Raw genomic sequence first — 21,402 nt, 5'->3', positions numbered from 1 at the left:
AGCCCAACATTTCTGTAACAGAAAGGTGCCTGCAAGGATTAACTAATGCCAACCCTTTTGAATTAGTCATGAAAACTATTCTCGAAAGGTAAATAGAGAGTGAGGCATTTGCAATATGGATAACAAATGGCTCCTGGTACCGACTGAGGCAAATAATCTAACTGAAACAGATAACAGGAGCAGGGCATGTCTGTATGGCAGAGGCCAAATTTCCCTTCCTGTTAGTGACGTGTGCCGACTCCTGTCAGTAAAAGCCCCATTTTGCTTGACAGGTACTCAGATGCGATCACAGAACCATCGGTACACCTTGCAGAGTCCTTTTCAAAGCAAGTCGCCATCATGTCTGTGACAATGTGCCAGTCCGTGGGCTTTGTGGTGTCAATGTTGGGGGTCGGTGGAGTTATTGCCTCTACTGTCATGGACCAATGGAGCACCCAAGACCTTTACAACAATCCGGTGACGGCCGTCTTTAATTACCAGGGTCTATGGCGCACTTGTGTCAGGGAGAGCTCTGGTTTCACCGAGTGCCGCTCCTATTTCACCATCCTTGGACTACCAGGTAGGGAATAAGCTGTACTCTCAATAGTGCGATTGAAAAGAGCTGGTGGGATGAAGCGACTCAAGACTGCTGTAGGCCTCTGAGAGAACTGGATCCTCTCATTTGCTCTTGCTCCCTTCCTCATAATATTATTCTCATTTCCATAGACTTTGAGAAAGGGACGGGGGAAGAAATTTGGTTTGGTGGGCCTTTTAATGCAAGCCTACTTAATTTGCGCTGCCCAAAGCAATATGAACTGGCACACACCTATCCTTCAAAATGTGCCCTTCTCTTAGTTTTGTGATGAAATAATGTTGACATGTATGTGTGTATTGAAATTCATATTTTAGTGAAAGTAATGTACAAAATTGCATCGTATTGGGGATAATTGCTTGCGTATGTTGGAGGAAATGCATACAAAAATGTGCGTATTAGGAGAAATTTGCATAAATACACTGACAAATTGCTGTGAGGACTTTTTTGCTTTAAAAAGTTGCAAACTGATGTGGAACTGTGGAGCACTGAACTTAAAGATTGGGAAAAATGAGAAACAGAGAGAAGCCAAAATTGACAGATCCGTCTATTCCCTACCTAGAGGACAGCATTTTATATAGTGAAATGTTCTGCTGGAGATAGTCATATTTCCCCCCTCACACTGATGCCCATATCATCACCAACATTTGCCAGGCTGGCTGATGTGGGGGCAGAAGTGCAGAAACATGGATGCAGAACTATCCAAAGGGATCAGGAGGTAGAAGGCAAATGACAAAAACCCCATATGACCTCAGTATTATTTCTAATGATGTGGGAAGAGGATGGTGGATTATATACATGTGTGTGTGTGTTTGACATTGAGAATTCAAAAGTATACTATTGCTTTTGTTCAAACTTTTCCCCACCATCCCAAGTCCACATGACCAATGTCATGTTGATTTTGGGAAGGAGCTATTGTCCTCCTTTCTAAAGATACCTCTAAAGGGAGGATTTTAAAAGTTAAGAATAAAATATATAAGATAGAAGTCATATACAATCAATTAAATAAAAGCTACTTTCAGGAGACTAGATCTTTACCTCATGTTGTGCAAGGCCTTTAGGTTTTTCTTACCCCCACACTTTCTTATTAAATAGTGTAACGTTTAGTCTTCAGATGATTTAACATCAGATTAGAAATATTTTTTCTTTTCTTTTTGGAAATATAATCTTTGCTTTCTATTTGTTCAGAGAAAAGGGGAAATCAAACCTCATTGGGGTTGAAATAAAGCGCTTGACACCTGTCCCAAAGCAACATTATGAAAAGTCTTTTGTGTGTGTGTCTGTAAATGAATTTTCTTTTCTTGACTGGAGCCATTGCAAAGGTATCCTCTTTGTTCTTGCTGCTCAGGCGATGCAGAAAACCCTCCACATTTATCATCCTCATGCCCTCCTTATCAACTGCTGAAGAGCAGCCTATAACTTAAGCCGTTGTTCTAAATCTTTAATGCCAGAAACAGATTTTTAATAATAATAGCATACACCTCCTGTAATATAAATATGGCGACTCTTCTAGTATTCTGCTAGAAGTACAAAACTGGTAAACAATTCCACCATTTTTATAATGGGTTTTTAAGATTTATCTGTACTTAATGACTTAGTTTTATTTGTTTTATACTGTGGTTTAGTTCCTCCAGGGGTAAAATGTTTAGTTAAGACTCTTCTGAACTTACCTATATAATGAGGGACGGGGTGTCCATACTGAATAGAAGCATCTGTCAAGTCAGTACCTAGTATACTCCTCTTTTGCTGCTCTTTGTAGATCTCTGGACTTGGGTGACCACCTCATAGGAACATAGGAAGCAGCCTTATATTGAGACAGACCTATGGTCAGTCTAGCTCAATATTGTCTATAGTGATTGGCAGTGGATCTTCAGGGTTTCAGATCCTTTCCTAGCAGTGCCTAAAGATGGCAGGGATTGAACCTGCATGCTCTTCCACAGAGCTATGGCCTTACCCTAAGAGTCTTCCTTCCTCTCAGATTCTAGCATGTAGGTATAGGAAAAAGAATGTTGGACAGAGCCTTTCTGGCATCTGCCTTCGATATTAGTGGTGGGGAAGATCCAGAAGCGGAAGACTGGCATCTCTGCGTTTATGCTTTACTGTTATTTTTATTACAATATTTGTAATTCCAACATATGTCTTTTTGCACAAGCAAGTAAACATATCGATATTCGATGGGGAGAGCCGAACAATAAAAAGTGACAAGCAAACCCGACATTCCAATTTCCCTGTATTGAGTTTAGGAAGGGATGCATTTATCAGTGTGTGCAAAGAGCAGCGGCAATGAGTTTTCTGCCAAAAGTGTGCTGTGTGGCGGCAACCTAATCTGTGTGCTTGGGGTGTCAAAGGCACCTATGATACACTTACACATCATGGTCAGCTCATGTTTTCCTCTACAGCAATTATATCCATGGAGGAAAACAGCAATGCCTGAAGTGGCCCAAACGATTTCTTTGAAAACAACTGCCGGCAGTGCCTCCTACAATTTGTTTTGCAGGTAGTGGTGTGCTCACATTGCTATTTTAAAACAGTAACACTACATTGTATTCATTGTACAATATAGTTAGATCTGGCTAAAGAGTAAAGTTTGCTCTTGCTTTCACCGTGTTAAAAACTGCATGTTTTCATCCTACGAGGCAAAGTAGGTAATGTGATGCATTGATAAAATAAATATCGGCAAAGTAAATGTAAGACTAGCTGTTAGCAGTAGGAATGAGGGAGCTTCCAAACCTTATAAAGCTTGCTTCCTGTCTTGGCCAAAAACTTATTCAAGGTACCCTTTCCTTCAGTCTCTTTGTCTCTTTCTCAATACTGGGATCAACAAGGAAGAGGAATCCAGAGAATTAGCCCAGGAAAAATTAATATCACAGGCTCCCAGGTTTTGAGACATATGGAAGTAAGAATCCCCCCCCCCCAATTGTACCTTAAAGCTTTTGGTTTATCATGGTCTCCACAGATCTTTCTGTGCCATGTGGTGCCCTATAGTTGAGGACTTTTTGAACAGAAAATGCCAACAAATGACTTATTTGATTTATTTTTTAATATATGTCTAGACAGCCCTTCACCGCTCAGAAAAAAACTCCACAGCAGATTACAAAGTGTTAAGTTAAAAACATTTACAATAAATCATAATTAGCCTGGAGCTAAACAAGCCAAAAGCAGATCAAAAATGCTAAGATTTGTTTTACACACATATTTTTAAAGCAATCATGAACTCAGTAACTTCATCTCTGGCCAACACAAGGCATTGGAGCCAACTACTAGGACTGAGGGTTCCTTGTCACCCCAATAAAATATTTGAGCCCCCCCCCCAAATATGATGGACATTGCCATTCAAACGGTGTGTGTGTACCATGCCATATGATCAATTATGTGGGGTGGGGTTCTCCTGCCCCCCAAATATTTTATTTCAGTTGCCACCCCTTATAACAAGAATTAATGTTTGACAAAGCATGACTCCTGGTAGCATGACTCCAGTGTGCAAAAGGCAGGGGCGCATTGTGGTGGGTGATGCAAATGGGTGTGTAGTATTCTGCATGTGGTACCGCTAGAAACTACCCTTCGTTGCTTAATAATGAAAAACATGGCTGGAAATGTAGGAAGTGAATCATATCTGATGGGGCAGAGTTGGGCAAGTCACACATCTCAGCCTCAGCCATTCCACTTTATAAGCAAAGAAAAACTATGGGTCATTAAGATGGCAGCTTATGAGTCAGCCCCCCCCCCCCAAAAAAAGACATAGGTTCGTATAAGCTTTGCATGTGCTAATATATAAGTATATATGGGAATTTAGAAATAAATGCTGAAATAGAAATAGAAATGTAATATAGCACATCTCACCTTAGGGGGGAAACTGTGGTCAAGTGACCCACATGTCTGCTCAGTCTGCCTCCCCACATGGTCAAGGGGCAACTGCAAGGCCCCTCCACTTCCTTCTTAGGGTTATTCATCTTTAAAGAAGGCTTGGCCAGGAACAGCCTTCAAACAGAGACCAGGTCCTCTGTAAGGTAAGACGCACATAGGATAAGTGCTGCTGTGAACAAAATGAAATAGCTCTTGTACACCACCTTCCACAGCCATGAGCCATTGTCCTTGAATGTGTGGGGGGTTTGTTTTGTTATTTTGGTAGCTGTTCAGTGGAGGTGGTGTGATTATTATTATTATTTTAATGGCTCTGGGCACAATTGATCACTTGTCACACGGCGAGAGAAGAAGTCCATTTTCACCTCATGTGAAAAACAAAGCCGGCTGCAAGGCAAAATATGAAATATTCTACCTCACTTCCCCAGGCACTTGAAAGTAGAAAAAGAACCACTTGGGAATAGACCTTGTGCTGAGAGACAGAGGAGACAAAGCTATCGCAGCTCTGCTTGGCCAAAATAATATCAATCTGCAAGCGTGGAGTGGTTTTGTGTGTGATTCAGCACTGTGTACATGTTTTTAATTAACTTGTCATCCTAAAGTGCTAACAGACCAAATCAATTAGCATGTAAATTCCTCAGCCGCGGTGGAGGATTCTGACACCCCCCACCAGTATTTATTCTGTGAGTAAATGTAATATAAATGTACATACAAATATGTTTTACTCCAAAGTAGCTGGTAGTTGGTAATCATTATCAGCATAGTCTAATGAAGAAAGAAATGGCATACACACGCACACACACACACACACACACACACACACCCCAACATAAAACTAAAGCAGCATGTCTTTTGTTAAGAAGAATAAAAGTAGAAACACTTTTCTCACTTATTGTATATTTTATGATTGTAATTGCTGGGGATATCCATACAAGAAGAGCCTTGCCAGTGAGGCAGGTCCATGTTTTACTGGGGCGTTCTGGGTGTGTGATAGAGCTGTCTTTACACCATTTGCAATGAGTAATGGAGAACAATGTTTCGGGGAAAACAAGTAAATATAAATAATCAAATTGTAGCAATATGTCTTTCTCTAGGATGGAAAACTACGAGATTGAGGGATGAGTTTACTCTAAGCCCGCCCCACCCATTTTTACATTATAGCCACCTCACCCGCTTGGACATAGTTAATGGGGCTGCCAGTATTTCCATTATAAAGCCCTATTTATTATTCTGACAATAGCAATTTATATTATGAACAATAGTGTCATAGTGAATAAAAACAGTAAGATTGGTGTGGAGCAGCCAGGCTACCCAAATGTATCACTGACATTTTGGTTTCAGTGTTTCTCCCCAACCCCCAACCCCACCCTGCCTTAATGCTCTCAAGTGCACCAAAAACAAAGAGTCCTTGGGATTTATTTTAGTTAAAGTTATTCTGTCCTTAGAAGTTTACTAAAATGGGAGAGTCTAGTACAAGATATTGCAAAAGGGAAGGTGTAATGGCGATTAATTGTGTCAGTCTTCAAGCCATTGGTACTAGAGTAGGCAAAATGTCTTACCTAGCACTACTCCAGAGTAGCATCTGTGGCTGGAGAACTATATCCTCAATTTCTGTTCCAACTGATCTCTTACAAAATTGTAATCAAGGTTTGATATACCATCAACAATTATGCTGGCTAGGTCCTAGTCTGTCTTCCATCACCTACCCCATTTTACCATCCTGGTCCAGATAGCATAATTTATTAAATTAGAGATGCCACAAAACCATCATATGGCCATTTCCTTCCAGATTTGTGATATTTTCATGACTTCCACAATATTTTCCATGAATATATCTCGTATCCATGCTCATGACAGTCACAACTTTCAAAAGTTCTCTTCCCTAGTCTGGTACTTCCCAGCACTGGTGCTGCTTTGAAAGCTAGCTAGAAAATGGCATGGTAGCTGCTTTATTTGTAAACCAAATGAAATATCATTGTATCTTGAACTCCAGCCTAGTTCATGCCATTTGTATTGATTGTAAGAAGATGCCAATTGGGTGCTGGACGAGAAAGGTGAATCATTTCATTTTTTATGGAGTCAACAGATCACCAACACCTTGAGATCCTTTTCTGCAGTGTGTTGGCTGCATTTTTTTAATTGAATACAGCAGTGAAGATAGATAGAGGACCAATGCAGACTGAAGTCCCTGCCTTTATAACTCTGAGGATCAGATGTATTACATGAACATATCTGATATGCAAATTAATCACTGGGTGGGCCCTGAAAAAGGTGGATTGGCACTTGACATGGTAAATGACAAAGGCGGCCCCAAGGCCTTCAGACTAAGGGTCTTTGTGTTTGGAGAGAAAACTCTAATTCATCCTCTAATTCATTCAGAGACTCCGATTACTAAAGTTTCACATTCTGGGTTCAAGTCCACAGCATAAGAAGTATTGTACAGAAAAGGGTGGAGTTGCCTTAATTTTCCCCCAGTTTTTCCAACTGGATGTCATCCTGTGGGAGTATGCTATATTTACCGAAAAAGAAAGTCAACATGAGTTTCGGGTAGTTTTGTAGGAGCAGCAATGATAACATTGAAATGTTCCAGTGGGTGCAGTGATCAAATACACGTTTGTCTGAGGAAAGGGCAGATAAAAGGTGTGGGTGCTGCTGAAACTAGGAGTTAGGGTGTGACTCAGTGGCAAAGAACAAGTTGCATGAATCTGGTTACCTGTACTATAACACAGAATGAGCCAAACAAGTGCAATACAATTCATGTCTGGGATGAGTAGTCCATAATGGGGACTCCTTGCCCCATCTTCCTGGAATAATCTCTTCACTGGATCATGGGATGAATAGGACCAGTAGATTGATGCTCGCTGGACAATCGAACAGATATTTTAATAGGCTAACCTTGTTATTAGCATGAGAGTAACCTGCAGCCCTCTTCATGTTGCTGGACTCCAGTTCCCCTCAGACACAGACAGAATGGTCAGTGGTCAGGGATGATGTGAGATGTAGTCCAGCAGTGGTGGACCTTGGCGTCTCAGATTTCAGTGGCACTCTGTGCAATGCCAAAATCCGCCACCCCCCATGTCTAACATTTTCTGTCTGCTAGCTTGCACAACAATAACAAAAATCCAATGTTTGTTGTTTAGTCGTTTAGTCGTGTCCGACTCTTCATGACCCCATGGACCAGAGCATGCCAGACACTCCTGTCTTCCACTGCCTCCCGCAGTTTGGTCAAACTCATGCTGGTAGCTTCAAAAACACTGTCCAACCATCTCATCCTCTGTCGTCCCCTTCTCCTTGTGCCCTCCATCTTTCCCAACATCAGGGTCTTTTCCAGGGAGTCTTCTCTTCTCATGAGGTGGCCAAAGTATCGCAGCCTCAGCTTCAGGATCTGTCCTTCCAGTGAGCACTCAGGGCTGATTTCCTTAAGAATGGATAGGTTTGATCGTCTTGCAATCCATGGGACTAGTGCACTAGTGGAAGCTAGTTCAGCAACAGCTGGTTCTTGTTGCACAACAGTAGATTCTTAGGCAATCTGCTGCACAACAATCTTTAGTAATGTACTTTGGTAATGTACGTGTGTTTTCACTTGTGAAATAACGTTCCCCAGCACAATAAGTACACTGGATGCAACCCAATGTTTATCTGCTCAGCTAGATGGTATGGTTCTTTATCATGCATATAGTTAAACATCCAGCCTCTTAATTTTTATATATTACCGGGATGCCCGGCCCACCTAGGCAGTTATTACCGACATGTTTATATAATAGCCTATACATACTAAGCTCCCTGTAAATTATCCCTCCTAATGATAGTTTTCATTCAATTTACAATGAGAATATTGTATTGATTGTGTCTGTCGAAAATAAGAGTAGCATGACTGGGTAAAAGCTGGATTTGTTTCTAGGTCAGAGTTGAAGTAAATCAGTTGCAAGAGTGTATTAGATCAGAATTGATGAGCCCGGAGTCCAGAAGGCCTCTGTAACTCACTGTTGTGCATCTGGCAGAGCAGCTTGGCAAATTTATATCACTCCCCAGAGCCATTTACCACAGAGGAGAAACGAAATTAATTTCCTAATTCTTACAGCCATTCTGCCTTTCTCAACAACCACCTATAAAACGGCTGTTCTCCCTTAGCTTGTATGAGGGCATTTCTAACCGAAGCCACCATTGATACGTTCATCCACAACTTGATAAACTATGATTCATAAAGCTCTAGACAAGAGCCATGGCCATTCACTCCTTCCTTGTTTCTTCTCTTTCCTTCACTCCTCCCTATACGCACAGACTTTGGCACAGAGATTCCAGCTTACATTATGCCAGTGTTCTTTGTGATGTCTGAACCAGAGAACTCTGGATTGATGTTGGTTAACAAAACAGGATAATAAACCAGGGGGAAGAGAGGGGAGGAACAATGAAGAAACACCTGGCCACAGGACTTATCCATGGTTTATCAGCTATGGCTTTTTGTTCTGTGAACTGCCCTGAAACCTCTGGGTATAGGGTGGTATAATAATAATAATAATAATAATAATAATAATAATAATAATTAATAATAATAATAATAATAATAATAATAATAATAGAGCCAAGGGCAAGTGTTCAAACACAGCCACAGTGCGCTTGATTAGGGCTGAGGTTCTGCTGTTATGGTCATCTGGGAAATAATGGAAGCAGAATTATGGATGGGTGACCTTTTGTGTAGGTCACTATTCCACTTGAACCAATAATTAAGTTGTGCCATCAAGTGTCACTTTAGGCTGATTTCTCAGTGAGCATAAGGATGCTAAAGTCTCCTCTTCTGTGTATTTATATGTTCCCTGCCTGTTAAGGTCATCCCTAGACATTTTTCAAACCCCAAACAGCTTTACCACATACTCTGAGAGCAGGTCCTGGGTTCTACTGAAATATTGCGAGGTATCCTGGGACATGCTTTTGGATTGCCATCTGCCTCACAATGGCTTCTAAAAATGTTGCTGTCCAAAACAGTCACTTGGGTTGTTTGTATAGTCAGGCCAGCCTTGTGTCTCCTGTGCACAGAGTTTTATTGTATTTTCAGTTGTAACTTGTAGTAGTACATTTATGGCAAAAGACTTCATGCCCATATTACTTATTTCAAGAAACTTTGTGGCTCTTTGGCAGCACTGTGATTCAGAAATAAACTCACTCAGGTCCAGTTCACATGTGACCCGTGGTTTAAAACAAACCATGGGTTACTGTTGGTGCATGCTGCTCAATCATATCTGCCCATCCCTTCATGGAAACAAACCAGAGCACTGGCATAACCAGAACAAACCTAAGATTCTGTTCATGGTTGTTTAGAGAGAAACAAACCTTGAGTGCTGGTTTGCATGTAACACCAAGCTAGTTTATTTCTTCTTGGCTTGGCACAGGGTAGAGAAGGGTGGTTGTAATCGAGAAGCATGCACTAGCACATTGCTTGTTTGCAGTAAAGCATAGTTTATGGCTTACTATCATGTGCAAATCAGGGCACACACTGAATGAGCCCCAAAATGAGCTGGGATGAGAGATAAATGTTTTGCGATTAGATTGCACCAGTCTTAGTTTTACCCTGGATTTTCCAGACACTTTGTAACAACAAATTGTTCCTAGTTAAGTACTGTAGTATCACAGATTGTTCTGCCATTCTGAAATACAATAGTTATTCCTGGGACTAGACAGGCATAGTGACTAAGCTATTCACCATTTGATACGGTTTAGACTGGAATGGAAATGGCACCAGCCAAACTATTTACTCCGTTTAGGCTATGGTTCAGAGACATTTATGTTCTATCCTTGCTATCGGCATGTTGGTGCTCACACACTGTACATTTGTTTAAATATTTCATATTTTGTTGGTATTCTTTCAGTCCTCCTCCCAACTCTTCTAAACCTGAAAGACTCAAAATCAAACATGGCGTCCAGACCTCTACTGCATTTCCTCTTGTGTCAACACAGTACTAGATGAATGTAACAGATAAAGGGGTTGCACGTTGGTAAAGATTAGGTTAAGGAAGCAATTTATTATTCTAGGGGTGCAGCCCGAGACACCTTCCTCATTGTTAATTCAGTAGAATGATTCACGGTATCGGGTTGTGTAACAGCTTTTTTGAAATGTGCAGGGCTTACCACCCCACCCCCAATTAACTTTCGGCGTTAATCAGCACCAGTAGAACCTCTCATCTACTAAAATAGAGCAAAAGAACTGTTTTACCTTAGTCCAGTGGCCCTGTCTTCATCCCTGTTCCGTAATGGATGAACTCAACAGCAAGAGTACAAGAACAACACATAAATAATCAGAGACATTTTATTCCAGCCCTACCATTAGGTAGCAGATGATGGGGAAAGAGATCAGAGACAAGGAATTAGAGGACAGATCTGTGTGAGCCACTGAGTTTGCCTTAAACCCTCTCAGCTAGCCTGCTATGTTCAAGCAAAGTAGACGGTCCTTTGAATAGCTTTCCCACAGGGGGAGCGTTATCGCTTCTCCTATTCTGAAAATAGATCAGTTTTAGAGTGTTTGCAAGGAATGTGTTTTACACCTTTCCTGGTTCAAGAGAGAGATCTAATTCCAAGTAAGCAAGAAGCAAACAGTCACAAAATGCAATGTGATTTTTAAATATATTTTTAAAAAGTCCTACTTCACATAACAATCGCTAAAAGTTTACAGTGGAGTACACTTCGATGATGCTGATGAGAGCAGGTCATTTTGGAAAGCACTGAAAATATAGCTTGTAATGCTGGTGTTGCCCTCAGCTCCTTTCGTCTCATTGGAATCAGCAACATGTCAGGTACATGGAATAAGCAAAGCTGAATAACAGGGGTAAGAATGAGGGGGGCTGATCATGTGCATTATGAACAGATTGTTCAATGCAGCTTGCGGGTTGACCTCCATTAGTCCAACAATGACTCTTTGGCCAGCAAGGGCTTCTAAGGGACAAAGGCACCAGTCTTCACTCCTGCCAACCCCAAAGCACACACCAACCAACAGAACTGAAACTGTGCTATCTTGCAAAAACACACTGAGTCAACAAAGCCTGTTAATGGAAACCATCTGATAAGGGCAGCCACTGTTGGCTGGTACAGTGAATGGGACTTCACTGCTTCCTTAAGCTTTGCCAGTGGTGTAGTGGCTTCTGATTGCAAAGGAGGTCTCATGTCCACTACAATTTGCCAAGTGTTGGGCTTTGTGGTCTCAACCCTGGGCTTCGCTGGCTGTATTGCGTCCACGGCGATGGATGCATGGAGTACGCAGGACTTATATGACAACCCGGTGACAGCTGTATTCCAGTACCAAGGCCTCTGGAGGAGCTGCATCAGTCAGAGTTCAGGTCTTACAGAGTGCCGGCCTTATTTCACAATCCTTGGGCTTCCAGGTACGGACCAGGGGCTGGCCAAGCGAGGCTACCCCAGAGATGTGACAAAAGCCAATGATTTTTAATAGGCTAGCAAGAAACAATATTTTAAACAGCTTGATAATGTAAATGGAGACTAATATTGACTGCAGTGATGTAGTTATAAATGTAGAATCAATTGCTGTGAATAAAACTGTCACGCAGAGGATATTAAAGTGCACACATCATTTTAAAAGATCATATTTTATTGTTATGGGGAAAGGTGCCAGAAATCCAGAGTGAAAACTAACTAAACTCCTTTTCGGAGGAGAAGCAGCAGTTTCTACCCGCCAGACCAAGACTAACTCAGTGTGTATTTGGGCACTGTGTATTTATTTGAATGAACTGATTTGATATCATATCTTGGGTATCGGTGTGCACACCCACCAATGAAAGAAACAGTTTTCCCACATGACAGTAAATAGGTTTAATCCCTCCTTCCACTGCCCGCTGGTAAGTAATATAGATACTTGGCCTGAACATGTTGGGAGGAGAAAATGTTGTTTCTTGTTTTTGTGAAGAACTATGCAGAAATTCTGGTTTTAGTATGCTGTTCGGACACAATAATAATAAACATTCAGGTATCATTCTGGCCTTGTACTATTTCTGAAGTTTTAGTGGAACTTTCTGTAGTCAAAGCAATGAGTGTATTTGGCAGGGTGTGTGCCTGTTGGAAAGTAGATAGGGGCAAAGTTCTGTTATCAAGAAAGGACGTGATTTTAACATCTGGGTCAGTGCAAATAGGCTGCAAATACAGTAAGTGCAACCATAAAATGACTTTGGAATAGACAGACATTCAAAAATATTAAATGAAACATATCTGGTATGTCATGAATTACATATATATATCACATTTTGAAAATCACATTTCTAACTTTTGAAATCAAGTTTTCAAGAGAGCAGGCTTTAGATGTCTAGGGTGAAACCATGGTAGTATGATTTTAAGTTGATATAATTTTATATTTTTAAATTGCTGCAACCTGCCCTGGGACTTTATGGGGAAGGTGGTCAAGCTATTTATTTAATTATTTATTTAACCACCTAATTATTCACATCACAAAGCAGTGTACATAAAACAAGGCCCAGGATTTCTTTCTATCATAAAGCCAAACACTACCTTTAAATGCCTGCTGGAGCAAAAAAGTCTTAGCCATATACTTGAAGTTCCACAAAGAGTGTGCATGTCTAATCTCAGTTGCAAGGGAGTTCCATAGGCTTGGGCCCATGATACTGAATGCACAGCAGCTAATAGCTATGTGCTGTACATCTGAGACACAGGGGACCACCAACAGGGACTCCCCCTAATATTGCAGTGATTGGGCTGGGAAATAAGGTGATTTAAGAATACAGAGTGGTCCTAGATATGCATAGGTGTTTTTGGTTTTTTTAAAAAAAGGAAAATTAAATGTAGTTACGGCCAAAATAATACGTTAGAACACCAGTCATTTTATTTTAAAAATAGCATTCAAACTTTCAAAATATGCCAATCTATTCTCATTATGTTTTTGGTTTTCATCTATTGTTCAGATGTGTTTTTAAGTTTCTGATCTTGGTAAAACAGGAGCCACTGAAATGAATTTTGAGGAACTGAAAGTGGAACATAATACACAGCCAGATCATGCATTGCCTTTCTGTTTGCCTCCTTCTGTTCTGTACACAAAATATGCAGTGATCACACTTTGGTACTGATAGCACTTGCCCAGGAACTCTTGTTTCCCTGTGTGAAGATCCCTAGTGTAGATCAGGCCTGAGCTGATGAATGGGGGTCTGAAAATGCCTGGATTGTTAATATTTGTGTTCATGCGTTGACTAATTAGACCACACCTCATGACTCATTTACCAGCTGCAGCAGATAGTATGGCAGTCGGTAACCGTTTGCAAAATGGACTTCTCATAACACAGGGTAATAGGGTCTTTAGATGGTATGGCAAATATCTTGTTAATCGCTTCCTGTTCAGAAACCTTTCACCATGGAATTACTAAAATAGATTAAACAAAAAAACAAAAACTTGTTTTAACCTTTAAAGCCCTATATGGCCTAGGACCCTCGTACCTATGGGACCACCTCTCCTGGTATGTCCCATGGAGGACCTTATGGTCTTCAAATAAAAACATCTTGGAGATCGCGGGCCTCAGCGAGATTAGGCTGGCCTCAACCAGAGCCAGGGCTTTTTCGGCCGTGGCCTCGATTTGGTGGAACGCTCTGTCACAAGAGACTAGGGCCCTGCGGGACTTGACATCTTTCTGCAGGGCCTGCAAGACAGAGCTGTTCCACCAGGCCTTTGGCCAAGGCACAGCCTTCTGTAATCCTCATAGAACTTTAGCCCAATGGTTGCCATTAATTTGACTCTGAATTGATTTTAGAATGAACTGATTTTAGAATGTATTTCAATTAATTGATTGTGATTTTATGTAAACTGTGTTATTTTTACTGTTGTTAGCCGCTCTGAGCCTGGCTTTGGCTGGGGAGGGTGGGATATAAATAAAATATTATTATTATTATTATTATTATTATTATTATTATTATTATTCATATGCTGCCCATCTGACTGGGTTGCCTCAGCCACTAATGATTAAAACACAGTAAGACATCAAACATTAAAAGCGTCCCTAGATGTCTTCTAGAAGACAGATAGTTATTTATTTCCTTGACATCTGATGGGAGGTTGTTCCATAGGGCTGTCTCGACTACCGAGAAGGCCCTCTGCCTGGTTTCCTGTAACCTTCCTTCTTGCAGTATATATGTTTCTTGGAGGGAAAAGGGTTTGAAAGGTTGACTCGGGTCAGAATGGGCCAGCTTTCTACAAGGCAGGGGAAAAAAAGACAAAACACATGAGAGAGTAGATGTCACAGGCACATTATCTAAATGTCAACGGCCATATCCACAGGGAACAAACTGAAGTCCTGTTCTGCTCAAAAAGAACATGTGTGCTTCTTGATGTTTGCTCAACAGACATTAAGCATGGAGAGCAGCTTTGGATGTGGACGTTTCTGAAAGGGACTTTCAATATTTACTTCACAAATCATCAGGCATTTCCCTTCTTTCTTTTGAACAGCCTACATTAGCTTGAGCCCAAGAGGTTATGTTTAGTTCTGCATTTAGTAACATGTTTCCCCCCCTGCCCTGAACATTTTCCCAATGGTTCCTTTGTACCACAGCCCTTTGATAAGAGTTGATTTTGGTTGCATTAAGAATACTGAGTTTGCTACTCATTTAAATAATTCCTATTCTCCTTCCATGTGTTTTGCAGCGATGTTCCAGGCTGTGAGAGCTCTGATGATTGTGGGCATCGTGCTGGGTGCTTTTGGCCTCCTGGTGGCTATTTTTTCCCTGAAGTGTTTACGGATCGGAAATATGGAGGACTCTGCCAAAGCAAACATGACTCTGACTGCTGGAATCATGTGCATTGTAGCTGGTGAGTGATGGTTCTTACTGGGGCTCCACAGTGCATTCTGTTCTGGAAGAGACAATTGAAATAAAGGGGTTGAAAGCATTTAACAAACTTACAACAAGGGACTAATAACGTTTATAAGCAGGCACTGGAGTGCATTCAGATGGCACTTCATTCCATTTTCCACACATTTCCTTACCTGTAATTTTTCACATTTTATGTAATATTTCACACAATGTAAAAGCCACTTCTGGAACTCTAGTGGAATCTAGTGGAAATTAAGCACTCATTTCTATGTTAATTGTTTCCAGAAAAAAATATATACCAATGTGCAAACCTATTAACACAGAAAACCACACAAGTTTTGCATTGTAATTTTCCACAGTTTTCACATGACAATATCTGGGGCTGTATACAGGTCTTTCCTGATGTTTAAAATTTAGTCTGATGTGGTATATCAATTAAAAAACCCATATTTCAATAATGAAATGGGAAGTTGGGGAGGGGTAGTACCTCTGGTGGGGGGAGCATATCATGCCCCCTTTGGGGTAGCTTGTCCACCTTTGGTCCCACCCTGCACTCAGCTCTATCTGTGGCTCCTAGAAGCTGTCAGGATGTGACAGCAGCCACACCCAAGGAATGATTTTGACTGGCCAGCTAAACCAGATGAGGGTAGCCAATGGGTCCTAAACCTTCCGTGAGTTAGGGATTTCCCTTGCATGTGGAGACAGGCTCCTGCCAATTGAGCCAATGAGGCCAATAGTGGATCCAGGGAAGTCACTTCAGAACTGCAAGCACAGCGGTTTGACTTCACCCCTGGAGGCGCACTCCATTGTCTCTTGAGACAGATGGATGCCAACAATTTCCACAATGCAGTAGGTGCAGTATGCAGTATAAAGAGAATGTTAGAAACTGGAACAGAAGCACTAGCATCACAACCAGCAAAACAAATGTTATGCCTTGGACTCTCCTGAACTATACTAGTGCAATAAACTGGGTGTTCTGTTGCTTAGGTGCAACACCAGCTTAATATTACCACTTTGATTCAAGGACACTGGCACCTGACCCTACTTTTTACATTTCCGGGTAACATAGTTTAAGATATCTAACTTGGTATAAATACACACCTGCAGTGAAAGGTAGCCGCATTCACACACCTGGGCATTGATGATATTATTTTATGGATTCCTGTTTCATAAGTAAAACTAAGTTTAAAAATCTGGCCTTGACCACCTTGAATTCCATTCTGGCAGCAAGTAATGATCCCTTCTCTCTGACAGGTCTCTGTGCTATCTGTGGGGTATCTGTTTTTGCCAACATGCTTGTTACAAACTTTTGGATGTCAACAGCTAATATGTATCAACCAGGAATGATGCAGACACTCCAGACAAGGTAATTCCGGGTCATGCACAGCATTCACAGTTGGGTGTGTGTGTGTGTGTGTGTGTGTGTGTGTGTGTGCAGCCACTTGCGTGCTTCGTTCATGACATAATGATGAGACTTAAGGCATAACTACACAAGAGGAATGAACTCTTCACTCCTGGAAATTGTATTCTGTGGGAGGGGCTATTTTCAACACCTTCACCAAGCTACAATTTTCAGGATTCTATGGTTCAACCCTATTAAACTGATACAAAACTGATGTGCTCTGTAGTCTAGACTGGCTTTATAAGTTAGTGTCATCTTCTTTGCCAAGCATTAACTAGATTCATTGGTAATACCATACATTCAATGTATGCATGCCAAGTCAAGTGTATAAAAGAATGTCATGGATCACACAGTAACAGAGGGAACTACTTTATCCTGGGTCTATAGCCCAGTTTTGTCCATATAGCCCAATATTATATATTCTGATTGGCCACAGTTTTATGAGGTGCTAGACAGAGGTGTTTTTCATCACCTGTTACCTTATCTTTTAAAAATTTTTTTAAATATAATCTGGAAATACCAAAAACCGAAGGCAGATCTGCACCATACATTCAAAGCATACTAAATCCACATTTAAAGCATATGACACCCCCCCAATAATAATCATGAGAAGTGTAGTTTCCCCTTTACAGAGCTACAATCCACAGCTTCATCAACAAACAGCATTTCCCAGGATTCTCTGGAGGACATCATGAGCTTTAAATCAGAACTGGATGTGTTTAAAAAGCCTGGTGTGAATATGCACTGAATTAGGGACCTCCACCATGTGCTGTATCACAGAGTGATGGTTCCTCTTCCCAGTAATGTGGGCTAGCTAGGTCCACATCGTGTGGGTGGAAGGCACAGAATGAGTAGGTTGGGATTACAAAACATGGTGCAAAAGAAGTCAGTACATTGGTCGGTTAGATCAGGAAAACAAACAAGGGGGATAGAGGCAGGGTGATGACAGAGACATACTCTACTATAGGCCATGGCTGCAATAATATGCCCCTCCAACTCCTTTTGAACAAATGTCTTTGCCAACCTCCGCACAAAACCCTTGTTTCAATTTAAATACCAGAGGTGATGCATTCCTTAATTGGAAGGATACAGGTTTCCCATACCTGGCTTATGCCTTAACAAAACTTCATTTTAAATATCCTTTCTAAGAAGCAACATATTGACTTGAGTAAGACACATGGACTTGTGTAAACTAAATACCATCACTCACTTTATTTTCCAGGTACACATTTGGTGCTGCCCTGTTTGTGGGATGGGTTGCTGGAGGCTTGGCCTTGATTGGAGGCATTATGATGTGCATCGCCTGCAGAGGACTGGTACCCGAAGAGACCCAGTGAGTACCTATACATGTTCATGGAACTGTTGTAATGTGGAAGGGCAAGACAGATCCTTTTCTTCATTCTCCAACTTAAAAGGTGGCAGAGTGGCCACACTAAATCACAGGGATGGAGGAGAAAATTGACTCAGTTTGCTTTTGAAGTTGAACTTACCAAAATTGAACTTTCCAAAGCAATACATGAACTGGAACACAGTTCTCTAGCCAAGTAATGTATAGAAGAAACATGTGTATATTAGGAAAATGCACATAAATAACATAAAAATGCATTAATTTGGCAAAATTGCATTGAAAAATGTGTATACCAGGAGAACTTTGTACTAAAATGCTGGTAATTTTTCATGATAACTTTTTATTTTTCCCCCAAACGAATGTGGACAACTGAACATTAGACTGGAGAAATGAGAGAATAATAGAATAATAGAACTGTAGAATTGGAAGAGACCCCGAGGGTCATCTTGTCCAATCCCCAGCAATACAGGAATTTCAACTAAAGCATCCAAGACAGATGGCCATTCAACCTCTGCTTAAAAACTTCCAATGAAGGAGAGCAGACCACCTTCTGAGAGAGTCTGTTTCACAGTTGAACAGCTCTTACCATCATACTTCCTGAGAGAACCTGAGAGAAACCAAAATTGTCAGATTCACCCATCCCTACCTACATGCATGATGACAAAACCACCAAGCATTTCATAAAATGGTTTCTTTCATAATGATTGAGTCTGTTCTACATGTTACTGTAGTGAAATAGAAAATGGATATTTATGGAGCTTACCTAATTGTATTATATTCTTCACTAAGTAACAAGGAATAGAACAGTTGATTCTGAGTAGTCAGTTATCTTAGACAGTTCCACAAAGTGACACCACTTTGTGTTTTATTTGTGTTTCAGTTACAAGGCCGTGTCCTACAAGAGCGCTGGATATAAGTCTGGAACTGGGTATGAAGCCAAGAAGGTCCCAGTAGTTGAAACCAATACTATCAAAAGTGATGACGGGAGACGTTCCTATCCTTCAAAATATGACTATGTATAATCTCTTCCTAAACCTATGGTTTTAGACCAAAGCAACAGCAAATTCCTAACTTGAAGCCTTTCTCAAGTCTGTTTTCTTATTTTCTTTGGTTTGGCTTGCTGTTTATAAATGTTCTTTTAATATGACTGTGTATAGTTCCTGACATTATAAAGACTTCCATAAGAACTGTTCCCTTCCTCTACATTTGTTATAATAGCAGTTAAAGACAGCTGAAGAATTGGTTTACTAATGTACCTTTTGTTGTTTCTTTTAATAGATGTAAGTAGATGTTTAAGACCAGAACATTACTGCAACGTACAGTGTTGAGTTCATGTAAAGTTCATGCATTGAGACTTCATTCAGTGTTTGGTTGCCCTTGATGAGACAAAATGAAATACGAGGCTAAAACAACACCAATACACAGAGGCCAACTAAAAAATTAAAAATGTTAAAAACTTAATTTCATACAGTACGTAAAACTGATCTAATATAAATTTCTGAAATAACCACCACCTGCTTACTGAATTCCAGAGGAAACAAAGTTACAATTTGCTTTCTTCCCCTTTCATTAAATTCATCCTCTCTTGAACAGCCATATGAGCTTATACAGAAAATCCTCATATAGAATAGAAATATGTCAAATATTTCTTAGAGCAAACACTTCTTTTATATATTTGAATACACTATCTGTTATAAGAAAACCAGCGATATCCTTCTGACTTTGTGGCAAAGCACAGAATTTACTGCCACTCTTACATTTCAGTCCTGATAATTTGTGCTGGCAAAACTGCCTTGTCACAATGGCACCATACCATATTTTTCATGAGATCACACTGCTATGCAATGCCTTAAGATAATAACCAACAACCAGAGGAATCTGGGCCACATGACCTTGAGCAGAATCATGTCATGTCACCCAGAGATGAGGAACCTCCGGCTGTTGTTGGACTCCCAACTCCCATCAGCCTCAGCCAGCGTGACCAGTGATCAGGGATGATGGCCCACAGTCCAGAGTCTTACTGAAGAGTCACATTGCACCCTGCTGTCATTCATTACTGCCAGGGTTAAAGAAAAGAAAATTGGCCTAAGAAACTTTTGTTTTTGTATTCTAATAAATACACTGTTGCCCAACTCTCATTCTGTCATTGTTATTTCTAACAACATCCAAAGATGCACTACTCTAATTCCAATATAATGGTTTCTTAATCCATTGAATAGTCATTACAAGTGATCCAGAACCCCAGTATGATTACTGTGCAGGTGACACTTGACAGCCAGGTGAGTTTTCACCTTGGCATCCATCTAGCAGGTCAAGGTGCAAGAACTGAGAAAGTTTGATCACTACAGAAGTGGTACATAAATGACAGAATGGCAGCTACTACCAGCATCTGTGTTAAAATACTCGATTGGATGGAAGAAGCTATCTTTCACATCTCATGGGTAACCAAAATACAAGTTATGTTATAGCAGAAGTCTCATTAAGCATAGAAACATGTAATGTATACTGATCATCATTTAATATTCTTTTAGCCCAGCAATGCTAATAAATACTGGAAGGATTTATGTTAGTACCATTTGACATTTAGTTTTTAGGCATTTATGGCTTGTTGCATAGTCCTTAAGACTTTTTGCATGTATTTTTTCTTTTTTTAAAAAACCCCTGACGTGTGTATTTTTAATTTAATTAACTAGCTTTTCACAAAGCTGACCTATTGGTTGTATGCCTGTTTCACTTGTTTATAACACTGATTTATTTCTCATTAAAATAAAATACTTTAAGGGTTGCCATTCTTTTTCTTGTTGCTTGCTTGTCACTTGGGTCTTCAGTAATCTCTAGACTCGGTACCGTGGTGCTACCAAGGCAAGGCATTGGGGCAGAGGTCCAGGTCTGTACTCAGCAAAATGAGCCTGAGCTTCTCCCCCCCCCACACACACCCCAAATGCAGGGCTGGTTTATCACATTTTGAAGTAGAATCAAAGAACGAGAGGGCACCTTTTTAGAGGAAGGGGTCATAGCTGAGTAGTAGAGCATCTGCTTTGCATGCAGATGCTCACATTTCCTTGGCATCTTCAAGAAGGGCTGGGAGAGAACCCTGCCTAAAACTCTGGATAACCACCACCAGTCAGTATGGACAATACTGACATGGATGGGCCAATGGCCTGACTTTCTATAAAGTAAGGCCCATTGTAAGACCATTAAGCCCAGAGTCTAAAATTATCCAACTGAGCTGCTGCTGCTGCTGCTGCTGCTGCAGTACTGCACTGTAAGAGTTTCACAGTCATTTCAGTTTTATTCCAGGACAAAAGAAAGAAAATGGGGTTTTGCTCTTCACGTCGTTTGTGAAAGCACATTATTTTCCTCTTGGGAAAGTTCTTTACAGGTGCAGAGAATGGCACTCCAAATATTGGCACC

The 21,402-nt window shown here is 40.7% G+C and overlaps 1 protein-coding gene across 2 annotated transcripts; it reads left to right on the top strand.

Annotated features, from left to right (window-relative positions):
- Positions 1 to 281: 281 nt before the first annotated feature.
- On the top strand, positions 282 to 20,773 carry CLDN18 (claudin 18). 2 transcript variants are annotated; one of them, XM_081006576.1, is made up of 5 exons: positions 282 to 559; positions 15,072 to 15,236; positions 16,493 to 16,604; positions 17,863 to 17,973; positions 18,869 to 20,773. In XM_081006576.1, the coding sequence occupies exons 1-5, from the start codon at positions 340 to 342 to the stop codon at positions 19,008 to 19,010; spliced, it is 750 nt and encodes a 249-aa protein (XP_080862702.1). In that variant the 5' UTR covers positions 282 to 339; the 3' UTR covers positions 19,011 to 20,773. The 2 variants fall into 2 exon arrangements, with proteins under 2 accessions (XP_080862702.1, XP_080862703.1); XM_081006577.1 differs by lacking the exon at positions 282 to 559 and adding an exon at positions 11,525 to 11,802.
- The last annotated feature ends 629 nt before the right edge of the window (positions 20,774 to 21,402 follow it).

Source organism: Podarcis pityusensis (genome assembly GCF_964106645.2).
Source record: "Podarcis pityusensis genome assembly, chromosome: 5".
Lineage (NCBI taxonomy): Eukaryota > Metazoa > Chordata > Lepidosauria > Squamata > Lacertidae > Podarcis > Podarcis pityusensis.
The sequence above is the reverse complement of the archived record's forward strand: the minus strand, read 5'-3'. Positions and strand labels throughout refer to the sequence as shown.

What these genes read in the sequence shown, in the direction of transcription:
- CLDN18 (XM_081006576.1), top strand. Translation starts at nt 340, where the DNA reads ATGTCTGTGACAATGTGCCAGTCCGTGGGCTTTGTGGTGTCAATGTTG. An exon ending in AATCATGTGCATTGTAGCTG is followed by an intron (nt 15,237 to 16,492) that starts GTGAGTGATGGT and finishes TCTCTCTGACAG; the next exon opens with GTCTCTGTGCTATCTGTGGG. An exon ending in CTGGTACCCGAAGAGACCCA is followed by an intron (nt 17,974 to 18,868) that starts GTGAGTACCTAT and finishes TTTGTGTTTCAG; the next exon opens with TTACAAGGCCGTGTCCTACA.